The sequence below is a fragment of the Euwallacea fornicatus genome, chromosome 13 (assembly GCF_040115645.1).
Source record: "Euwallacea fornicatus isolate EFF26 chromosome 13, ASM4011564v1, whole genome shotgun sequence".
Classification (NCBI taxonomy): Eukaryota; Metazoa; Arthropoda; class Insecta; order Coleoptera; family Curculionidae; genus Euwallacea; species Euwallacea fornicatus.
The window spans coordinates 1,060,555-1,076,967 of record NC_089553.1 but is presented as its reverse complement, the minus strand read 5'-3'; the positions used below and the strand labels follow the sequence as shown (position 1 = coordinate 1,076,967).

The following is a 16,413-nucleotide window of genomic DNA, read 5'->3' as shown; positions in this document are numbered from 1 at the left end:
TTTTTGCCACTTTTCATACCTCAAACATCCATATCTCTGTAAGCCGTGAGAAGATGCTTTGAAAAACAGCTCAAATTAATCACCTCGATGCGCTCTACAACCTGAACTAAAATGCTGTGCAGAATCCCTTTTAGTTTCTGAGATACAGGATCGCATAAGTTCCTGTTTTTTGTGATCTTAAAGGCGCTGCTTCAGCTATTTAAGTTATTATTGTCTAGAAGTTAATTACGAAAATTATTGAGAATTTTCTAAGCGTTAGAAATGCCGGTTTTATTCTATCCTTAATTTATCATCTGAGTGGTCCAACAAAATTCCCTTTCGACACTTCCATAAAACAAGTTAATTTCCCATTAAACTCCAGCACCTGTAAGGACAAAAATCGGCTTATTTAGTAACCACACGCCTATCTGTAGATGCTTATTTTGTCTCGAACTAATGAGTACCCATTGAGATAATTGCTGCAATCAGAGCGAAATGTCAAGATGAACTAAGACGATTTCTTCTACAGAAAAGCCCCATATTCGCCCTTCGGCCTTCGGCACGAAACCGCCATTTCACAAATGTTGAGAGCCTCTCGAAATTCTTAAATTAATTCAGATAGCCCACGTTAGGCGCAATGGAGACTAGATTGCAATAACAAAAAGCCCCAAGATTAATGAGGCGAAAACGGAAGTTTAGACTGCGCAAAAAGAGCGCCTTCTCGACGAAGTCATCAATTAATCTTTCTCGATACAAATTCTAGCGGTCTTAACCGTGACTTAACCGAATCGGGGAAAGTCTTGAGGGTTCCCCGGAAAAAACAAATTGAGAAGGAAATTCATTGGAATCAGCCCACTTTACATGAAACGGATTTTTCACTGTCTGCGCCATCAGCTCACGTCAGAGATTGCAAGGTCAATGAAGTAAAATTAACAAAAATGGCAACGCCGCAACGCTCTTTTCGTCAATTTGTTGACACAAAAGACTGACGTTAGAATAATAGCTGGAAAGAGCAGAGCGTCATTGCCAAATTTCAATTTTTTTGTCAACTTAAGGGATCTTACCACATTTTTTTTCCTACAGCAAATTCGAATTTGATATTTACTGGGACTAAGAAAAGACGCCCTCAAAGGAAAGTGCACCATCTGAGCGTGAAATTCTAACAGAGCTAACAACTTTAATAAGGGCGCAAATTGCATTTCCACTGCTGAAGATATAATAGAGGGTGCATTCGCCATCGTTATTAGTTTAATTTCTGTTAGTTATAGACTGGTTAAAGAAGAGAAACTGCTCATTAGAGTCTTCGTTTGAATGGGCAATAATGTCGAAACGAACCATGGGCATGGTAAAACTTTGCGTTTCAGAAACTTTTTTAATACCCAAGCCAAACAGACGAAACGGAACAAAGCAGTTATACTAATGGTTTTGTGATCAATGGCTGGATAGTTGACGAAGTTTTCTGGGAAAAAGATGGCAGTTTTTATATAACTGTGTTTATTCGGTTAAAATGGAATTCTGGGAATTGGAATAAAAAATCGTTTGGAGATCCTCATGGATCAAATGGGCAGCCAATTAAAGAGCTGCCTAAAACAGAGATTTTCCTGAAAGACTCTTAGGGTCATTTGTAATATCCAAGAAAGAGAGGTCCTATCTATGATAAATAGTCAGGGTAAATATCGTAGATGTTGCAGTTTAGGAACTCGAGCCCGAAATGAGATACTTATCCTTCCTGATATTTTTCCGTCATATGTGCGGTTCGTAGAAATGAAAAATTGATTCCTCTTTTGCTGAATAAACATTTTGACTGATGGAACACGGCTCTTTCATAATCGTATCGAAAGTTACACATGCCACGCAAAAGTTTGCAAAATGCGAATTGGCTGGTTCAATATGCAACTCTATCAATTCCTAGGGTATTTGCCCAGCTATATAATTCCAGATAGTTTACCCAGAGTTTCTGTGCATCTTTTGGGCTGCACAATACACGTCAACTTTGCACAAATTTACACGTCAACTTCGAGGCTCCTCATTATTCGTCGCTACCTATAGTTTTAATAAGTTTCCTAGTCGACTTGTGTATAGCTTCTGAAACTAAACTTGTTATGCCGAAGCTTTGCTAACTTCAAGAGCTTGTTGAGCCCGGATACACTTAGATTAAAAAGTTTTCCTATTAACTGTCCCAACTGCTTAGAAAGGACAGTCCTTTGCTGCTATTACCTCAGGAAGATACAAATTTTTCATTTTTGATAAAAGAGCACGTATAGAGATTCCTATTAAAATCTGCACTATTTGTTCTAAGTAAATATGACATGGCAATTTCATATGCATTTTAATACTGATTAATGCTGGACCAAATTAAATTGGATTATGTTCGAATGGTCGAACGTTTGCAAAGGTCATAAATCCTGTAGATTATACCTATTATCAATTTCAATAATACTGTCCATTTATATCCGAGTTTACGATTTGTATGGCGTTTTTTTTACTGTGATGACCATTGATGTTTCAACTCATGGAAACTTACCGTTAACGCTTAGAGTGGTGTACCGAAGTTCTAGTCTGCCAGATCCCCATTTTTGCAAAATTTCCAATGGATGATCTGTGTTTCTCAACGGCCTATCTGGAAAAGAGAGACATATTGGATAGAATCAGCTTTTTCATAGCTCAATCCCACCTAAAACTTGAATAAAAACTATCATCTACGCTTACAGAGAAGCATGGAAATAAACCTTCTCAAAGCCAATTTTTCTGGCTCAATTAACCTAACATAAAATTGCCACCCGACACCCTTTATAGGCCTACATGTCAATGGAAGGGCTTATCAATCTTGCGGTCTCGGCTTGATGTATGGCGTCAGGAGCTTCTCAATCCACATGATTGATTTTAGCCAATGACAAAATATACAGCGACGGCTTCGATTGTGGCCCAGTCCAATCTTCTGCTATTAATCATGGATCACATCAGTTAAGTTCAATTGAGCAACCCCTTTAATTTTCGTAACCTATCTGCTTATTATCGTATTAAGTTTGCCCTTCTGAGAGGAGAGATTAGGATTAAGGTATACGCATATCTAAGAAGTGGTAACGTTACACCGTTCTTTTGCCAACTTGCAGTACATTGGAGTCATATGTTTATAATATTTTTTGTTTTCACGCTCTGTACAGACGTTTTCTGGACATTACTTCGGGGATTTACTTTGGAGTCCATTGATAGCATCAGTCTTCACAGTATGAGCGTCGATGTGACGTCAAACGCATTCGAAAATTTTTGCGGAAATGTGACTTCATATTGAATCTCCTTTTTAATTGAGACTAAAGAAAAAATGGAAAACTGGAGTGGAAAGCGCGGAATGAAAAGTCCGAAACGGGGTTGATTATGGTTTCTCATACTTGTTGAGGAGTTTTAAACTTCTTTGTATACATAGTTCAAACTCAAAAGGTTTTAATTTTCATCTTCAGGATCTCTGAAGCAGTCAATAAAATTAGAAGCTATCGTTTCCGTTCTGGCTATTCATCACGGATTATGTCGGGTGAATTCAATTGAGTAGCCCCTTTAATTTTCGCAACTTATCTGCTTATTACTGTGTTAAATTTGCTGTACTGAGAGGGCAGATTGGGATTAAAGTGTACATGGCTTATATTTGGCAACATTGCAACGATCTTTTGTCAATCTGCCACACAGTGATGTGGCGTTACGTCAAGAATTAACAGACACATTGATGAAATGTTGCCGCACTATTTGAATTTACTATCAATGAACAGAGCGATTGGGGACAGGAGTTTTCCAATAAATCAACTTACTTTTGATCGCGCCATTATTGCTGATATATGCTTCTCCGTGTTTCGTCTGTGACGAAGTTACGACCATCATTTTATCGTTCACCGAGTCTACAAAGGAGACATCACCCGATATGAAACGCAAAAAGTCAGCGACTAAATCCAATATTAACGGAAGCCTACACTGGCCACTGGATCGATGAATGTGAATGAATTACGATGTTACAAACACACCGTTGCTAGTTGTCTTATTCGATATTGTTCCCCATCAGGGACATTCCGCAAATTAAAAATTTCTATGATAAACCTGACTTTAATCAACTTTCTTTGAGAATGCCTTTCGTTGTATCATAGCGTGACTGACTATTACGGAAACCGGTGCCAGGCTATATCGACTCCAGTTTAGCTCTCCAAAAATATTCTTCCGTTTTATGGATTTATTCCCTATATGTGCAAGCTTATGTCTATCGTAGTAATTCGGAACCTGCTTATTAGCGTAACCGGACGATAACAAAAAAAAAATCAGCTATGTACCTCAAATAGATTTATTAAGCCCAAGCGTTACATGGCGGGTCTAATACAGCCCCATTAGGAGTTGCCTTGAGGGTATATTTAGATGGCACTCGATATTATTATTGCGGTAGTCATGAATTTATTAACCCGACATTATTGCCCGGAGGACTCACACGTGAGGCTGATTTATTATTTCCCTTGCCATTTCAATAGTAAAACCGCGGCAACCGTAAACGCGGGGGGAATGTAAATTATTATGGCTTTCGCCCCTCTTCAACCGCAATATCCACAGCTTTCAACTGGAATTATAAAGGCGAACATGTGAGATGTTGATCTTATTACTTGAGAGTCTAAGTAATAATTATTATTTCGTGTCTGAAATAATAATGGGGCAATGATCGGGTTGAGAGAGACGCCACTGTGAATGACTTTCATATTGTAGCAAAAATGAATTTTATTTAGAATCACCAGGTGCGTAACTTGTATAAACGGTCTTATGCATTCCAAATTAATAGTGGACAATTAGAAATATTTAATTAAAAAAATTTAAATGGAGCAAACCTGGAAGCTAGCTTAATTAAAATATTTGAACATTCTTTCTAAATTCCGTTTTTGCCTTTAATTGCTGCTCAAAACACGATTTTTTTTTAAACGAGTTTGACTACCAGAAAACGACTGCCATGTATCCGCGTGCCGCCCATGAAGTAATCTGGTGTCAAGACACCATTGTGCCAATTTGATTTGATAATTAGCTTTTAATAAATTCTTGATTAAATCTGTTTTTAATCTCCTCTGATATTACGTTATATAAAGCCATTTAATGTACGCTACTCTGAGGATTTACTTCGACGGACATAGGTATATTATTCTTGTATAAGCAGTAAAACCATCACCAGCAGATGTTACAATATGAAAAGGTTCATTGAGCCGTCAAATGCATAGGGCAATCATTGTATAAATGTGACGTCACAATAAGCCTTCCTTTTCATTTGACTATATATGAAACTAAAGAAAAAATATAAAACAGCAGACAAAATGCGGAACGAAAACTCCGAAACGGGATTAATTATGGTTTCTAATACTCATTAAAGGGCTTTAGCTTTCTTTGCCTAAGTATTCCGAACACAAAAGATCGCATTTCTCATCTTCAGGGTCTCTATGCAGCACTCGATAATATCAGACATCGTCGTTTCTGTTTCGGCTATTCATCATGGATCACATCGGGTGAGTTCAATTGGGTCACCCCTTCAATTTTCGTAACCTATCTGCTTATCACGATATTAAATTTGTCCCTTTGAGAGGGGAGATTAGGATTAAGGCATACATAACTTTAATGTGGTAACATTGGAACCTTTTTTTCCCCCTTACTACACATTACTGCCATAAATTTGGAATCTCTTCTAATGTTACATTCTATAAAAACGTTTAGTGACTTACTATTTTAAAAATCACAGAAAGCAGCAGACCTCAAAATTGGTAAATTATTTTAGTATTGTGACATCATGATAAACCTTCTATTTACTTTGAATATGGTTGAGAATGAGAAAAAATTGTTTTCCGCAATAAAAGACGCAGAATGCAATTTCGGAGAGGAGGTTAATTATGATTCCTAATGATCGAATGAAGAGTTTAAAACGACTTTACCTAAGTACTCCGGGCACAAGAGGTCGCAATTCTCGTCTCCAGGGTCCCTGCAGCACTCAATAATATCAGAAACCGTCGTTTCTGGGGTCACTGGAACGTCTGTTTTGGTCCCATAATTGAACACTGTCACTATCATCTGAAAGAAGGATTTTAATGATGATCGAATAATCTGAAAGACTGGCTGGCACATTCAAAATGATCGTGTTGAAATTGGTCGGTTAATTAACGCGCGTTTTTAGCCCTTTTATTAGCGTGTTTCAGTTATTAATTACATTCCCCGCAGAATGATGAAATTCATTAAAAAAATTCTTTGGCGTACGCTTTTATGCTTCATTAGGGACAGGGCAATTAAACACAAAATCCTGTAATAGTATTCTCTTTAATAAAAATCCAATAATGACTGCTTGATATTGTATTTCAGCCTCAAAACAAAAAAAATAGAGATATAAAACGAGTGCGAGTTTTGGGTTACTAAAGCCCTATTAAGTGTCAATATTTACTGGGGTGCAGTAACGCCCTGACAACGGTAAACAGGAACGTCTTTTCGTTTTCGCAAATACTTACACAGTAAACATTCTGAGAAAACTGATGAATTCCGTCCCTGTCGAGATTAATTATTGCGACTCAATATTCAACAAACTAAGACGGAAAGTCGACACTTGAAATTAGTGGTGCGTCAAGTGCACACTTTTGAAGAGAAACCACAATCAAAAGCTCAAATAAAACATTCAATACCCCGGACAATGAGAAAGAAGCAATCCATTTCGGTGGGGACGTTGACCAGACATGTAAAACGGCTTTGGATATTGTATTTCAACGCCCCGGTCGCGTTTCAAAGACCATGTTATTACCAAATGAGAACGGAATTTTAAACATTCTCCCAGAATCCATACATATTTAATGTTAGTTTGCTAAATATTGAGCTTCGGAAGGTCAATATCTGATTGCATGTGTGACGATGCACTCTCGTTAAAATACTCCTCGCTCGGAAACCGAATTAGCCTTTAATGAATCCAAATTCCCACCTTATTAAACACAAATTAAATCAACAACGTTATCGTGCTCTGTCAGAAGGCGAATTTGATATTGCCGTTAATGAAGTGTGTTCACACCATTCACTAATGGAAATCTAATAACTTCGATAATGAGTTCTCTTATCTGCGCATCCTGACAAAGGAACGGACGGGAAGGCTATAATGCACGAAAATGGATTCCTTCATCAAGTTTAATAGATACCAACTTTTGCGTGTCTACCAGAAATTTCACTCAATTAAGAAAAACTGGAAAGACTGAACTCTTTTCGTTGGTCAACAAATTGTAACCGACAAAGCAGATGTCATTAACATTCCAGATCTCACCATGAAACCTCATTGTGTAATTTGTATTATATGCTTTCACGCCGTTCAGATTGAGAAAGAGATTGGGAATATCCAGATTGCAGAAACAAAAGGCCACAAACTGGACTAAAATGCTTCAAACATCACTGAAAAGGTTGCATACGATGCAGCTGATAATGCCATGTAATAGCCGGAAGAGAAAGCTGCGCGTCAAGTCATCACGCAGCTAGCCAAAAAGGCCGCCGAAACTGCGCTTACAAGTACCTATAAGAAAATGTGCATCTAGAAACAACTTTTTTGTGTTTTCTTGTCTGGCTCTGCTCGGTTTCAACATATTGGGAAAAGAACTAGAGATGTTGTGTTGAATATTAATATTGATAAGAACATCCCGTGTCCTTCAGTTATTCCATGTTTCGTCATTTAGATTCCTCTACAAGGTGTTTCAGTTTTAACTCGTAACATTAATAGCGTATTGAACATCCAAAAATATAGTCAGTTTACTATATAAACCAACAATCAATGACGCTTCCTTTAATAGACACAGAAGGTTTAAATTTATCTTAGAAATTGGAAAATTTTAAATGGCTTCAAACAAGGCTAGAGATTCTTTAAATAAATTTTAAAGATATTGACAACTATAAACGACGCATATGTTTTACTGGACAAAATATTTTTTAGCCTTTCCAGTGGCGTGAATACTTTCATGTTAAGAAATATTTTTTTAGAAAAAGTGGTACACACAGGTTTTTTTGAAAGTAAAAAATTATTCTTGAATTCCTCGTACAATTCTGGAGAAATAGTCTCTTTTGAGATTTTTTTGTTCAAAGCAACATTTTCAATTAAAGAAATCAAAATAATTTTAATGCTCGTCCTAAATTAATAATGAAAACGAAATGATATCACCAGTTTACTGAAAACTTTAAAAGGAAAAAAAATCCCACATTTTTTTAAGAGTAAAGATAAGTGTTGAATATTTTTACGTTAAAAGTTATTAAGTATATATCAATTTGTATAATGATTATATACAGGGTGTCCCGAAATTAAAGCACCATATTTAAACAACGTAAATTAGGTCAAAAAATAACACCAAAACTTTAAATAAAACAATGTCGGAAAATGCTTCCTTAATGAGGTATGCCTCTTTAAAGACGTAACTCTGATGATGGTAATTTTGAAATATTTCCAAAACGGTGCAAGATAACTTTATGAAATTTGGTACGATTTTATACCTTATAAGCCTCAATTGACTGATGTGGCTGAATGGAAATTATTTCGTCAGAGGCGTGCTGCACGGGTAGTGTCGGGGTTAAAAAATGCTAGATTTTTTTTATGTGCCCCATTTTTTAGTTGCTGATGCAAAATTATGAAACCATATACGCTTCCAGAAAAAAAAGACACTCTTGGTTCACGATGCTAGGACGCTTCGTTTTCGAATAAAATGAATTTAAACATTACAATGCATGACAAATACAAATGATTTACTTTCTGTGAAAACTTAATAGTAGGCTACGAAATATTAAACAATGTTGACTGTCAATTTGATGTTTGTTTATATTTATTCTGTTGGGGAGTTTCTTTGTGTCATTATTAAGCTGTTAGTGAAAAATGGAGAAATTTTCAAGTAGGGAGCTTGCCGATATTCATTTTATTTATGGGTTCTGTAATGGTAATTCGCGAGCCGCCGTAGAAGAGTACAGAAGGAGGTACCCGAGAAGAAGAATACCTTTTCGATCTGTTTTTAGTCGAGTACATAGAAATTTAATCGAATGTGGTTCTTTTCAACGTTCTCGAGGCCAAGGAAGACCTACAGTAGATTACGATTTCGAGGATGTGCTTAATCGAATAGAAGAAAATCCTCAAATTTCTCTAAGAACGCTTGAAAACATTACAAACATACCAAAATCGATCGTAAATACAGTCGTTAAAATAACAACAGATAAACAGTTATTTCGAATATTAATTTTTAGATAGGAAGAATGACTCGGATGCAGGGATTGCATCCCTTTCACTATAAAAGGGTTCAAGACTTACGAGAGGAAGATTTTACAGTTAGGATGAATTTTTGCCAGTGGGTTTTGAATCACCAAAATGTTTTACATAATATCTTGTGGTCTGATGAGGCTAGTTTTACGAGAGACAAAGCATTTAACATCCATAACACACATTATTGGGAGTATGAAAATCCAAAAGTCGTAAGGAGAACACATTTTCAGCATAGGTTTTCTGTCAACATTTGGGCAGGTATCATAGGAAATAGATTAATAGGACCAGTTGTATTTCCAAACCGGTTAACAGCACAACACTATTTACATTTTCTTCAAAATGAGCTGGCAGGCCTATTAGAAGATATACCATTGCATACCCGATTGCAAATGTATTATCAACAAGATGGGGCACCAGCTCACTTTGGAAATAACGTGAAAAATTGGCTTGATGAAAAGTTTCCAGGCAGGTGGATAGGAAGAGGTAGTCCAATAACCTGGCCCCCTCGATCACCTGACCTTAATCCCCTGGATTATTTTTTTTGGGGCTTTATGTGTAGCATAATCTATGCCACAGAAATAAACACGAGGGAAGAACTGTTGGATAGAATCAACTTAGCTGCTAATCAAATAAAAGAAAATACGTTTCAAATTTCCCGTGCCTCCCAGAGCATAAAAAAACGATCTAGACTGTGTATCCAACAAAACGGAAACTTATTTGAAAACTTACTTTGAAAGTGCGTCATTTAAATTTCTTGTTCGTTTTTTATTATTGTTTAATCGTTTTGATGTGTTTAATAAAATATCGCTTTAAGCATCATTTGTATTTGTCATGCATTGTAATGTTTAAATTCATTTTATTCGAAAACGAAGCGTCCTAGCATCGTGAACCAAGAGTGTCTTTTTTTTCTGGAAGCGTATATGGTTTCATAATTTTGCATCAGCAACTAAAAAATGGGGCACATAAAAAAAATCTAGCATTTTTTAACCCCGACACTACCCGTGCAGCACGCCTCTGACGAAATAATTTCCATTCAGCCACATCAGTCAATTGAGGCTTATAAGGTATAAAATCGTACCAAATTTCATAAAGTTATCTTGCACCGTTTTGGAAATATTTCAAAATTACCATCATCAGAGTTACGTCTTTAAAGAGGCATACCTCATTAAGGAAGCATTTTCCGACATTGTTTTATTTAAAGTTTTGGTGTTATTTTTTGACCTAATTTACGTTGTTTAAATATGGTGCTTTAATTTCGGGACACCCTGTATGTAGGTATCAAATTAGTATTAATATGTAAGCAAACTAAACGTTCATTAAAACTATTTTAATTTTTTTACTTGGAAACAATGGGTCGAACACAAAATCTGAAAACAGACTATTTTTCCAAAATTGAACGACGAATTCAAGAATAATTTTTATTTTCAGAAAAGGCAATAGTATACCATGTTTTCTGGAAAAATATCTCCTAACGTGGATATGAACACACCACAGAAAAAGCTAATAAATATTTTTTCCCAGTAAAACATATGCGTCGTTTATAGTCGTAAACAACGTCAAAATTTCATTATAGATATATTAAAGAATCTCTAGCCCTTTTTAAAGAAATTTAATATTTTCCATTTTTTGTAAATTAAATTTAAACCTCCTATACTTGCTAAAGGAGGTCCTATTGTACGTTAGTTAATATAGCAAACTGACATTAGTTTTGAACGTTCAATACGCTATTAAAGTTGTACAACTTAAAACTGAAACACCCTGTATATTCACTTCCTGTCTACCTTTTCCTAATAGCCATAATCCCTATTTTCTGACCCTATACTTCTACCATCCCCTATGTTAAAACCATTGGCGCCACTCGTCCCACAGCCACTAATGATCTATCTGAACCTTTTACTTCTCTCTTTCCTGAAACTGCCACAAGATTTCTTCCTGCGAATATCGAGCAAAAATTGCAAAAGTCTAAGGCCAAAGAGTTAATTAAGCAAAAGTCTTTTTTACTGATCGAGGATTATTCCATTGTTCCAGGCAAGGAAAAAATTGTGGTGATAGGGCAAGAACGATTAAAACAGGCTGAAGTAGTAGCAAACAAGGAAAAAACCAATCGGCCTAAAAGCTCAAGTAGCTCAACCCCACAACTGGGTTAAAGTACATATAAAATACTCTCGCATTTATTCGATTTATGCAAAAAATTGATCGAAATGAACGGGCACTTACTGCCACTTTGGAACGGCACACTGCCCTGACCAATGGAACAGGTAATATTTCCTGAAAGTATATGGGATTGGTAATTTGCAGAAAATAAGCTAACTTGCAGCAGACTCTGGACGCACCTCAGGAACAATCGAATGATAAGGCATACTTGGTAGAAGCAGCCAAATCTATAGTTCAGCAGCTCAATAGGGACATGACATTAGTTGACAAATTCATATACGTGACCTGACAACAAATTAAAAGCCTACGTGTTATCATTTTTCTAAAACGTTACCAGCTTTAATTGTCAGCTTTATCTATTTGTACCTGTTCACGATTGACCGACACTGTCAAACAAACCCAACGAGTCACAATGCAAATTATTTTTCACACCCTCTGCATGTCTATGCTGGTAGCCGCCAAAAACGTTTCTATAAGTCTGGACAGTATCGGAGAATTAAAGAGCCAAAAACAGGAACAAGTGACCACAAGCATCGCCCAAAAGGCTGCGCAAGACGTCAAATCAGCTCAAGCGGGGCAGCAAGCTGCGCGACAAGCAAAGACGCAGCAAGCTGAGATGGCCTTAGAGGCAGCCAAAGTTGCCGAAGTTGCTTTATTAGGCAAGTAAGTCTCAATGTTCATCACTCTTATGTTATTAGCAACAATAGACAAGGAGAAACTAGCAGTGAAGCTGCAGGACCAGCTCAAAGAGGCAGAGATAACTGTTAACGAAGAGTCGGTAAGACTACAACAGCTACAGCTAACTATGCAAGCTGCCACCAAGGCCGCCCAAGAAGCCCAAACCGAGCTGAAGCTGCTTCAAACCACATTGCAACTCGCTCAAGGTAATGTAGAGAAATGTTAAGAGTTATAGTTCATATTAGTAGCATTGAGCCGTTCATTAACACGAAATCGTGAGTGTAGCGAGCTCGACGGAAAAATTCACAATAGTTGTCCGAGGGGCGGTAAATGGTGGTTTTAAGAGTATAGTGAATATTTTTCGAACAAAATAGTGACTGACATTCGATTGCAGTAAACGCAGTAAATTCACAGCAAGTTCTCGATGGTACACAGCATCAATTAAGCGATAAAGAGAAAGTGGTAGAGGCGGCAAAATCTCGAGTAGAAGAGTTAAACAAAGACTTAAAGGCTTGCAAACTAGAGCTAGCTACGATGAGAGATACTGCTATGAAGGCTCATCAATTTGCAACCGAAGCTAAGCAGGCGGCCAACAGAAGTAAGAGAAGAAGCGAGCGAGATATCACGAGGCGAGACAGGAAATAATTATTTATTGTAAATATTTTTCTGATTATACTGGTAGTTATTGTAACGTCACAGTAGAGGTTTTGTTCCGTGTTCAGTCTTCAAAATGGTTGATTTTTGGTAATTACGCGAACGTTATACACACGTGTCGAATTGAATGTGTCAAGGACTGTATGAAGCCAAAACGGAAAAGCTTTATTTATTATTAAAAATGTTCGTTTTCCCAGTCACGCGGAGCTTTACAGCGCAAACAATCGAGTTTAATGGTCAAATTGCTTATTGTTCGCGGATCGGCCCACGCATCAGTCAACAACGCCGGTTACCGAATTAAATTAAGCCCCCTGTGTAGGATTCTTATTGTTGTCCATATTTATTTTAATTCGGAATTATTTATTTGAATACATTGGAGGTGTTAACAGATGCACGATTCGATCATTACCATTAATTTCGTCGCATGCTGAAGTTGATGTGAGGTCCCGGCGAAATTGATTGATCAGGGCTGAAAGGTCTTTTTATTTCGAACGCGGGAAAATATTCACCGCTTATACAAGGTGTCCCAAATAAAGTGAGCTCTACAGGGATTATGGAAACGGTAAGAGAAACGAGATCACTGAAATTAGGTAGAGGATGCGCATTTTTGTGTTCCTTCAGAAAAGGTCCTGAAATTTAAAATATATACAGTGATTGTCAAAATTTGAGCAAAAATCTGAAAATTGTGATTTTCCAAAATCGCGAACTGTGAGTAAACCGTTTGAGCAAATTCTACGTAATTTAGCAGTTCTCTGTTATCAACAACTGCCAATAGAATAGCGTTTTCAGAATTTTTCCAGGCCTTATAGATTTCGACCAATCATATCCAAGTGTTATTTTTAACGACCGTTACATTGGATTTTGGTCGAACAGGCAATAAAACAAGTTCCTAGGGTGAAATGACACTTTTATTTATTTAATCTACTTTGGTAAGCCCAAAGGCACCTTTGCCATGCACGGTAGAAAAGCTTTTTTTACTGTATATTCAAAGCGACCAAAATCCAGTATGTTGGCCATTAGAAATAACAATTGGATATGATTGCTCGAAATCTAAAAGGCCTGGAAACATTCTGAAAACGCCATTCGATTAGCAGTTGTAAATAATAGAAAAATGCCAAATTACGCAGAATTTACTCAGATTTCATGATTTTCAAAATCACAGTTTCCACCTTTTTGCTCAAATTTTGACAACCCCTGTACAGGTTTTTAATTTTAGAATATTTTGTTCACGGGTACAGAAATGCTCATCTTTTTCCTTATTCAAGTCATCTTACACCTATTACCGTTTCCATAATCCCCATGGAACTTACTTTCTTGGGACACCCCGTATAACTTGCCGATTATAATGCCAGACCTCTTCTCATGAAATCTTCGAGCTCATGCTTGGACTTACGAAATTGACATAATGAGACGCCGAAATTAATGACACACTGTAGAAAGTTTAAATCGCCGTGAAAGCGCGCCGATTTTACGCTTAGACGCACATTTCTATGTAAAGCCCTTATGACGGATGGCTGTAAATCTTTAATGAGTTAGTTTGTAAAATTAAAATTTACCTTACCATAGTTTTGGGACGTCCAAAATCTGCATCTCAATTGTTCAAACCGCACAGTGACACTGATGAAACACACGTAATTTCGGTACCGGACTTAAGTAGGTATAACCACCGAAAAAATTAACAGAGACGAGATGTTTATTATTAAATCTAGACCTTCGCACTAACGAAACCACAAGGCCGCCGGAGTAATTTCATGAAGAACATAATACGTATTTGTTTTGAATGGCTCGTTGAATGGTGCGAGCGGACTCCGAAACCTCGTCTGTGGGAAAACTCGTATCATTCACGCACAAGCTCAACGTGTGTTTAGCCGAAATTATACCGGGTGAATGTTGGATATTATTGACAAGTCTCACTAATGTTTCTTATTATGTAAGGCGATATTTAGCAATGTGTTTCATATTAGGCTTGGATAATAGCTCGAGAGTTGACCTGGTTTTGGCCTCATAGGTTTCAGCAAAATAGTGTATCTATTCAACCAAATAATGTTATTGAAACGTAAAGGATGGATCAGAGAGAAGTGTCATCCCTAAACCACTTCGAAATCCTGCAATTAATTTGTTTAATGATTTCAGATGCATCAGGAAAAAAGTAACCGGAGATAGGTGTTACGGGTATATTGATAGTCCCGTATTAACTAGGTTCACTTTACCTCCCCCATATACCAAATTTGCCACTTATTAACAAAACACTACATAAATGTCCGTTTTATCCGCGTTTTAAACCGCAAATTTAACCGCTTTTAAAAATAAATCGTAACGTGTCTGGTTGCCGACGAAAGACTCATCTCATATTGGGAAGTACGAATATGTACGAATATACGAGAACAGATTCAGAGTTAAATCAAAATCGCGGCTCCATAGAATTTGATATTAGTCTTCATGACTAATTAGTTTTGATGCTTTTTAAATGTTAGTTCCAAAAATTAATCGTTTTAAATTAAATCGCTAGAAATCTTCAACGATTATCATTTGAAATATATCCTGTACGCGTATTTCGGGACCTCCCCCTGTACTCCTCGCCTAACGGCCATTTCATTAAAGCACCCAGTTAAGTGATAAGAAATACCTATTAATGCAAAGTGATTTAAAGAACAATTACAAATATTATCGATTTTTCATTTTATTAATAAAATAAATTGAATTTGTATTGAAATTGACATGGAAGGTTCATTTTATGATTTCAACGTCCTTTTATTCGGCAATATTGGCTTGGCTTAGTTAAATCTATGCTCAGTGTTATTCATTTAAGGTGATATATAAAAAAAAATAATTTATTGTACCTCCTGACAATCAGTACTCGAGAACCAAATCCTCTCTGGTCCTTGTATTATAATCATGCTGCCCTCCAATGTGTGCGTCTTGGGATCCGGTTATGTTTTTTGACTCAAACCAGGAATGCCACTATACAGGGTGTCCATTTGTGGAGGTTAACCATGGGATCTCAGTAACCATAAAAAATACGAGGTCGGTTAGATATCGCCTATATCTCTGCGATGTTCTTTAACTTATCGATATATCCTACCACACCCTTATCCGTATTAGAGATGACCTCCCTATATAAAAAGACAATAGCTGTCGCAATCTATGTATCGAACGTTACGCAGGATTCTTGTTACGAGGAAGGCTTGCCCTGTACCACGATACGTGCTACCTGAGGAAAAAGACATTAAATTGAATAGGAGTTATCCTGAAGTGCTGCATTAATACCGCTATGTTTATTTATGACCTGCCACGTGATCCTTCTAGGATTCACCGATGATCGAATCTGTGATTGCCTTGAGCCCTTTCTATACTTTTTCTAAATTCACTTAATTTCTTCCACACCTTCATAATAGCGGTTTCATTATCTCGGAAACTCCAAATGATTTGATATGATCTTCAGTGAACTATCTAAATGTTATAAAATTAGTCTGAATTAACTGTATATTGTTTATTCTGGGACAGTTCCCAAATACACTTGCTATTTAGAGTGTCCACAAAACCCAATGACACCTTCATATCTTTGTGTAAATTTTACAACGCATTTTTACCGAACTATTGGGAAGTTTTGGCAACATTATTGTCTTACAAACACATATTTTGGCCGAAGCAGGAAATATTGATTATATCCTTAGGCAAAAATTTAAAATTACAGG

At 36.8% G+C, this 16,413-nt stretch overlaps 2 protein-coding genes across 7 annotated transcripts in view; one reads left to right on the top strand and one right to left on the bottom strand.

The window, feature by feature from the left end:
* ASPP (Ankyrin-repeat, SH3-domain, and Proline-rich-region containing Protein) overlaps nucleotides 1–16,413 on the bottom strand; it is a 92,387-nt gene that overhangs the window by 75,691 nt on the left and 283 nt on the right. The window contains exons 2-5 of one of the 6 annotated variants that reach the window (XM_066289022.1): nucleotides 15,986–16,168; nucleotides 15,559–15,929; nucleotides 5,913–6,048; nucleotides 2,504–2,599 (exon numbers count right to left, since the gene is read on the bottom strand). In XM_066289022.1, the coding sequence (XP_066145119.1) occupies nucleotides 2,504–2,599; nucleotides 5,913–6,048; nucleotides 15,559–15,615 (289 nt within the window). In that variant the 5' untranslated portion in view covers nucleotides 15,616–15,929; nucleotides 15,986–16,168. Of the gene's footprint in view, nucleotides 1–2,503; nucleotides 2,602–3,779; nucleotides 3,865–5,912; nucleotides 6,049–11,565; nucleotides 11,608–14,279; nucleotides 14,494–15,558; nucleotides 15,930–15,985; nucleotides 16,169–16,413 lie in introns of those variants that run through there. The other 5 variants (XM_066289020.1, XM_066289019.1, XM_066289036.1 and 2 more) reach the window with 5 other exon arrangements.
* Nucleotides 11,711–12,760, top strand: LOC136342843 (tropomyosin-like). Its single transcript, XM_066289060.1, has 3 exons — nucleotides 11,711–12,045; nucleotides 12,094–12,270; nucleotides 12,459–12,760. The coding sequence occupies exons 1-3, from the start codon at nucleotides 11,799–11,801 to the stop codon at nucleotides 12,707–12,709; spliced, it is 675 nt and encodes a 224-aa protein (XP_066145157.1). The 5' UTR covers nucleotides 11,711–11,798; the 3' UTR covers nucleotides 12,710–12,760.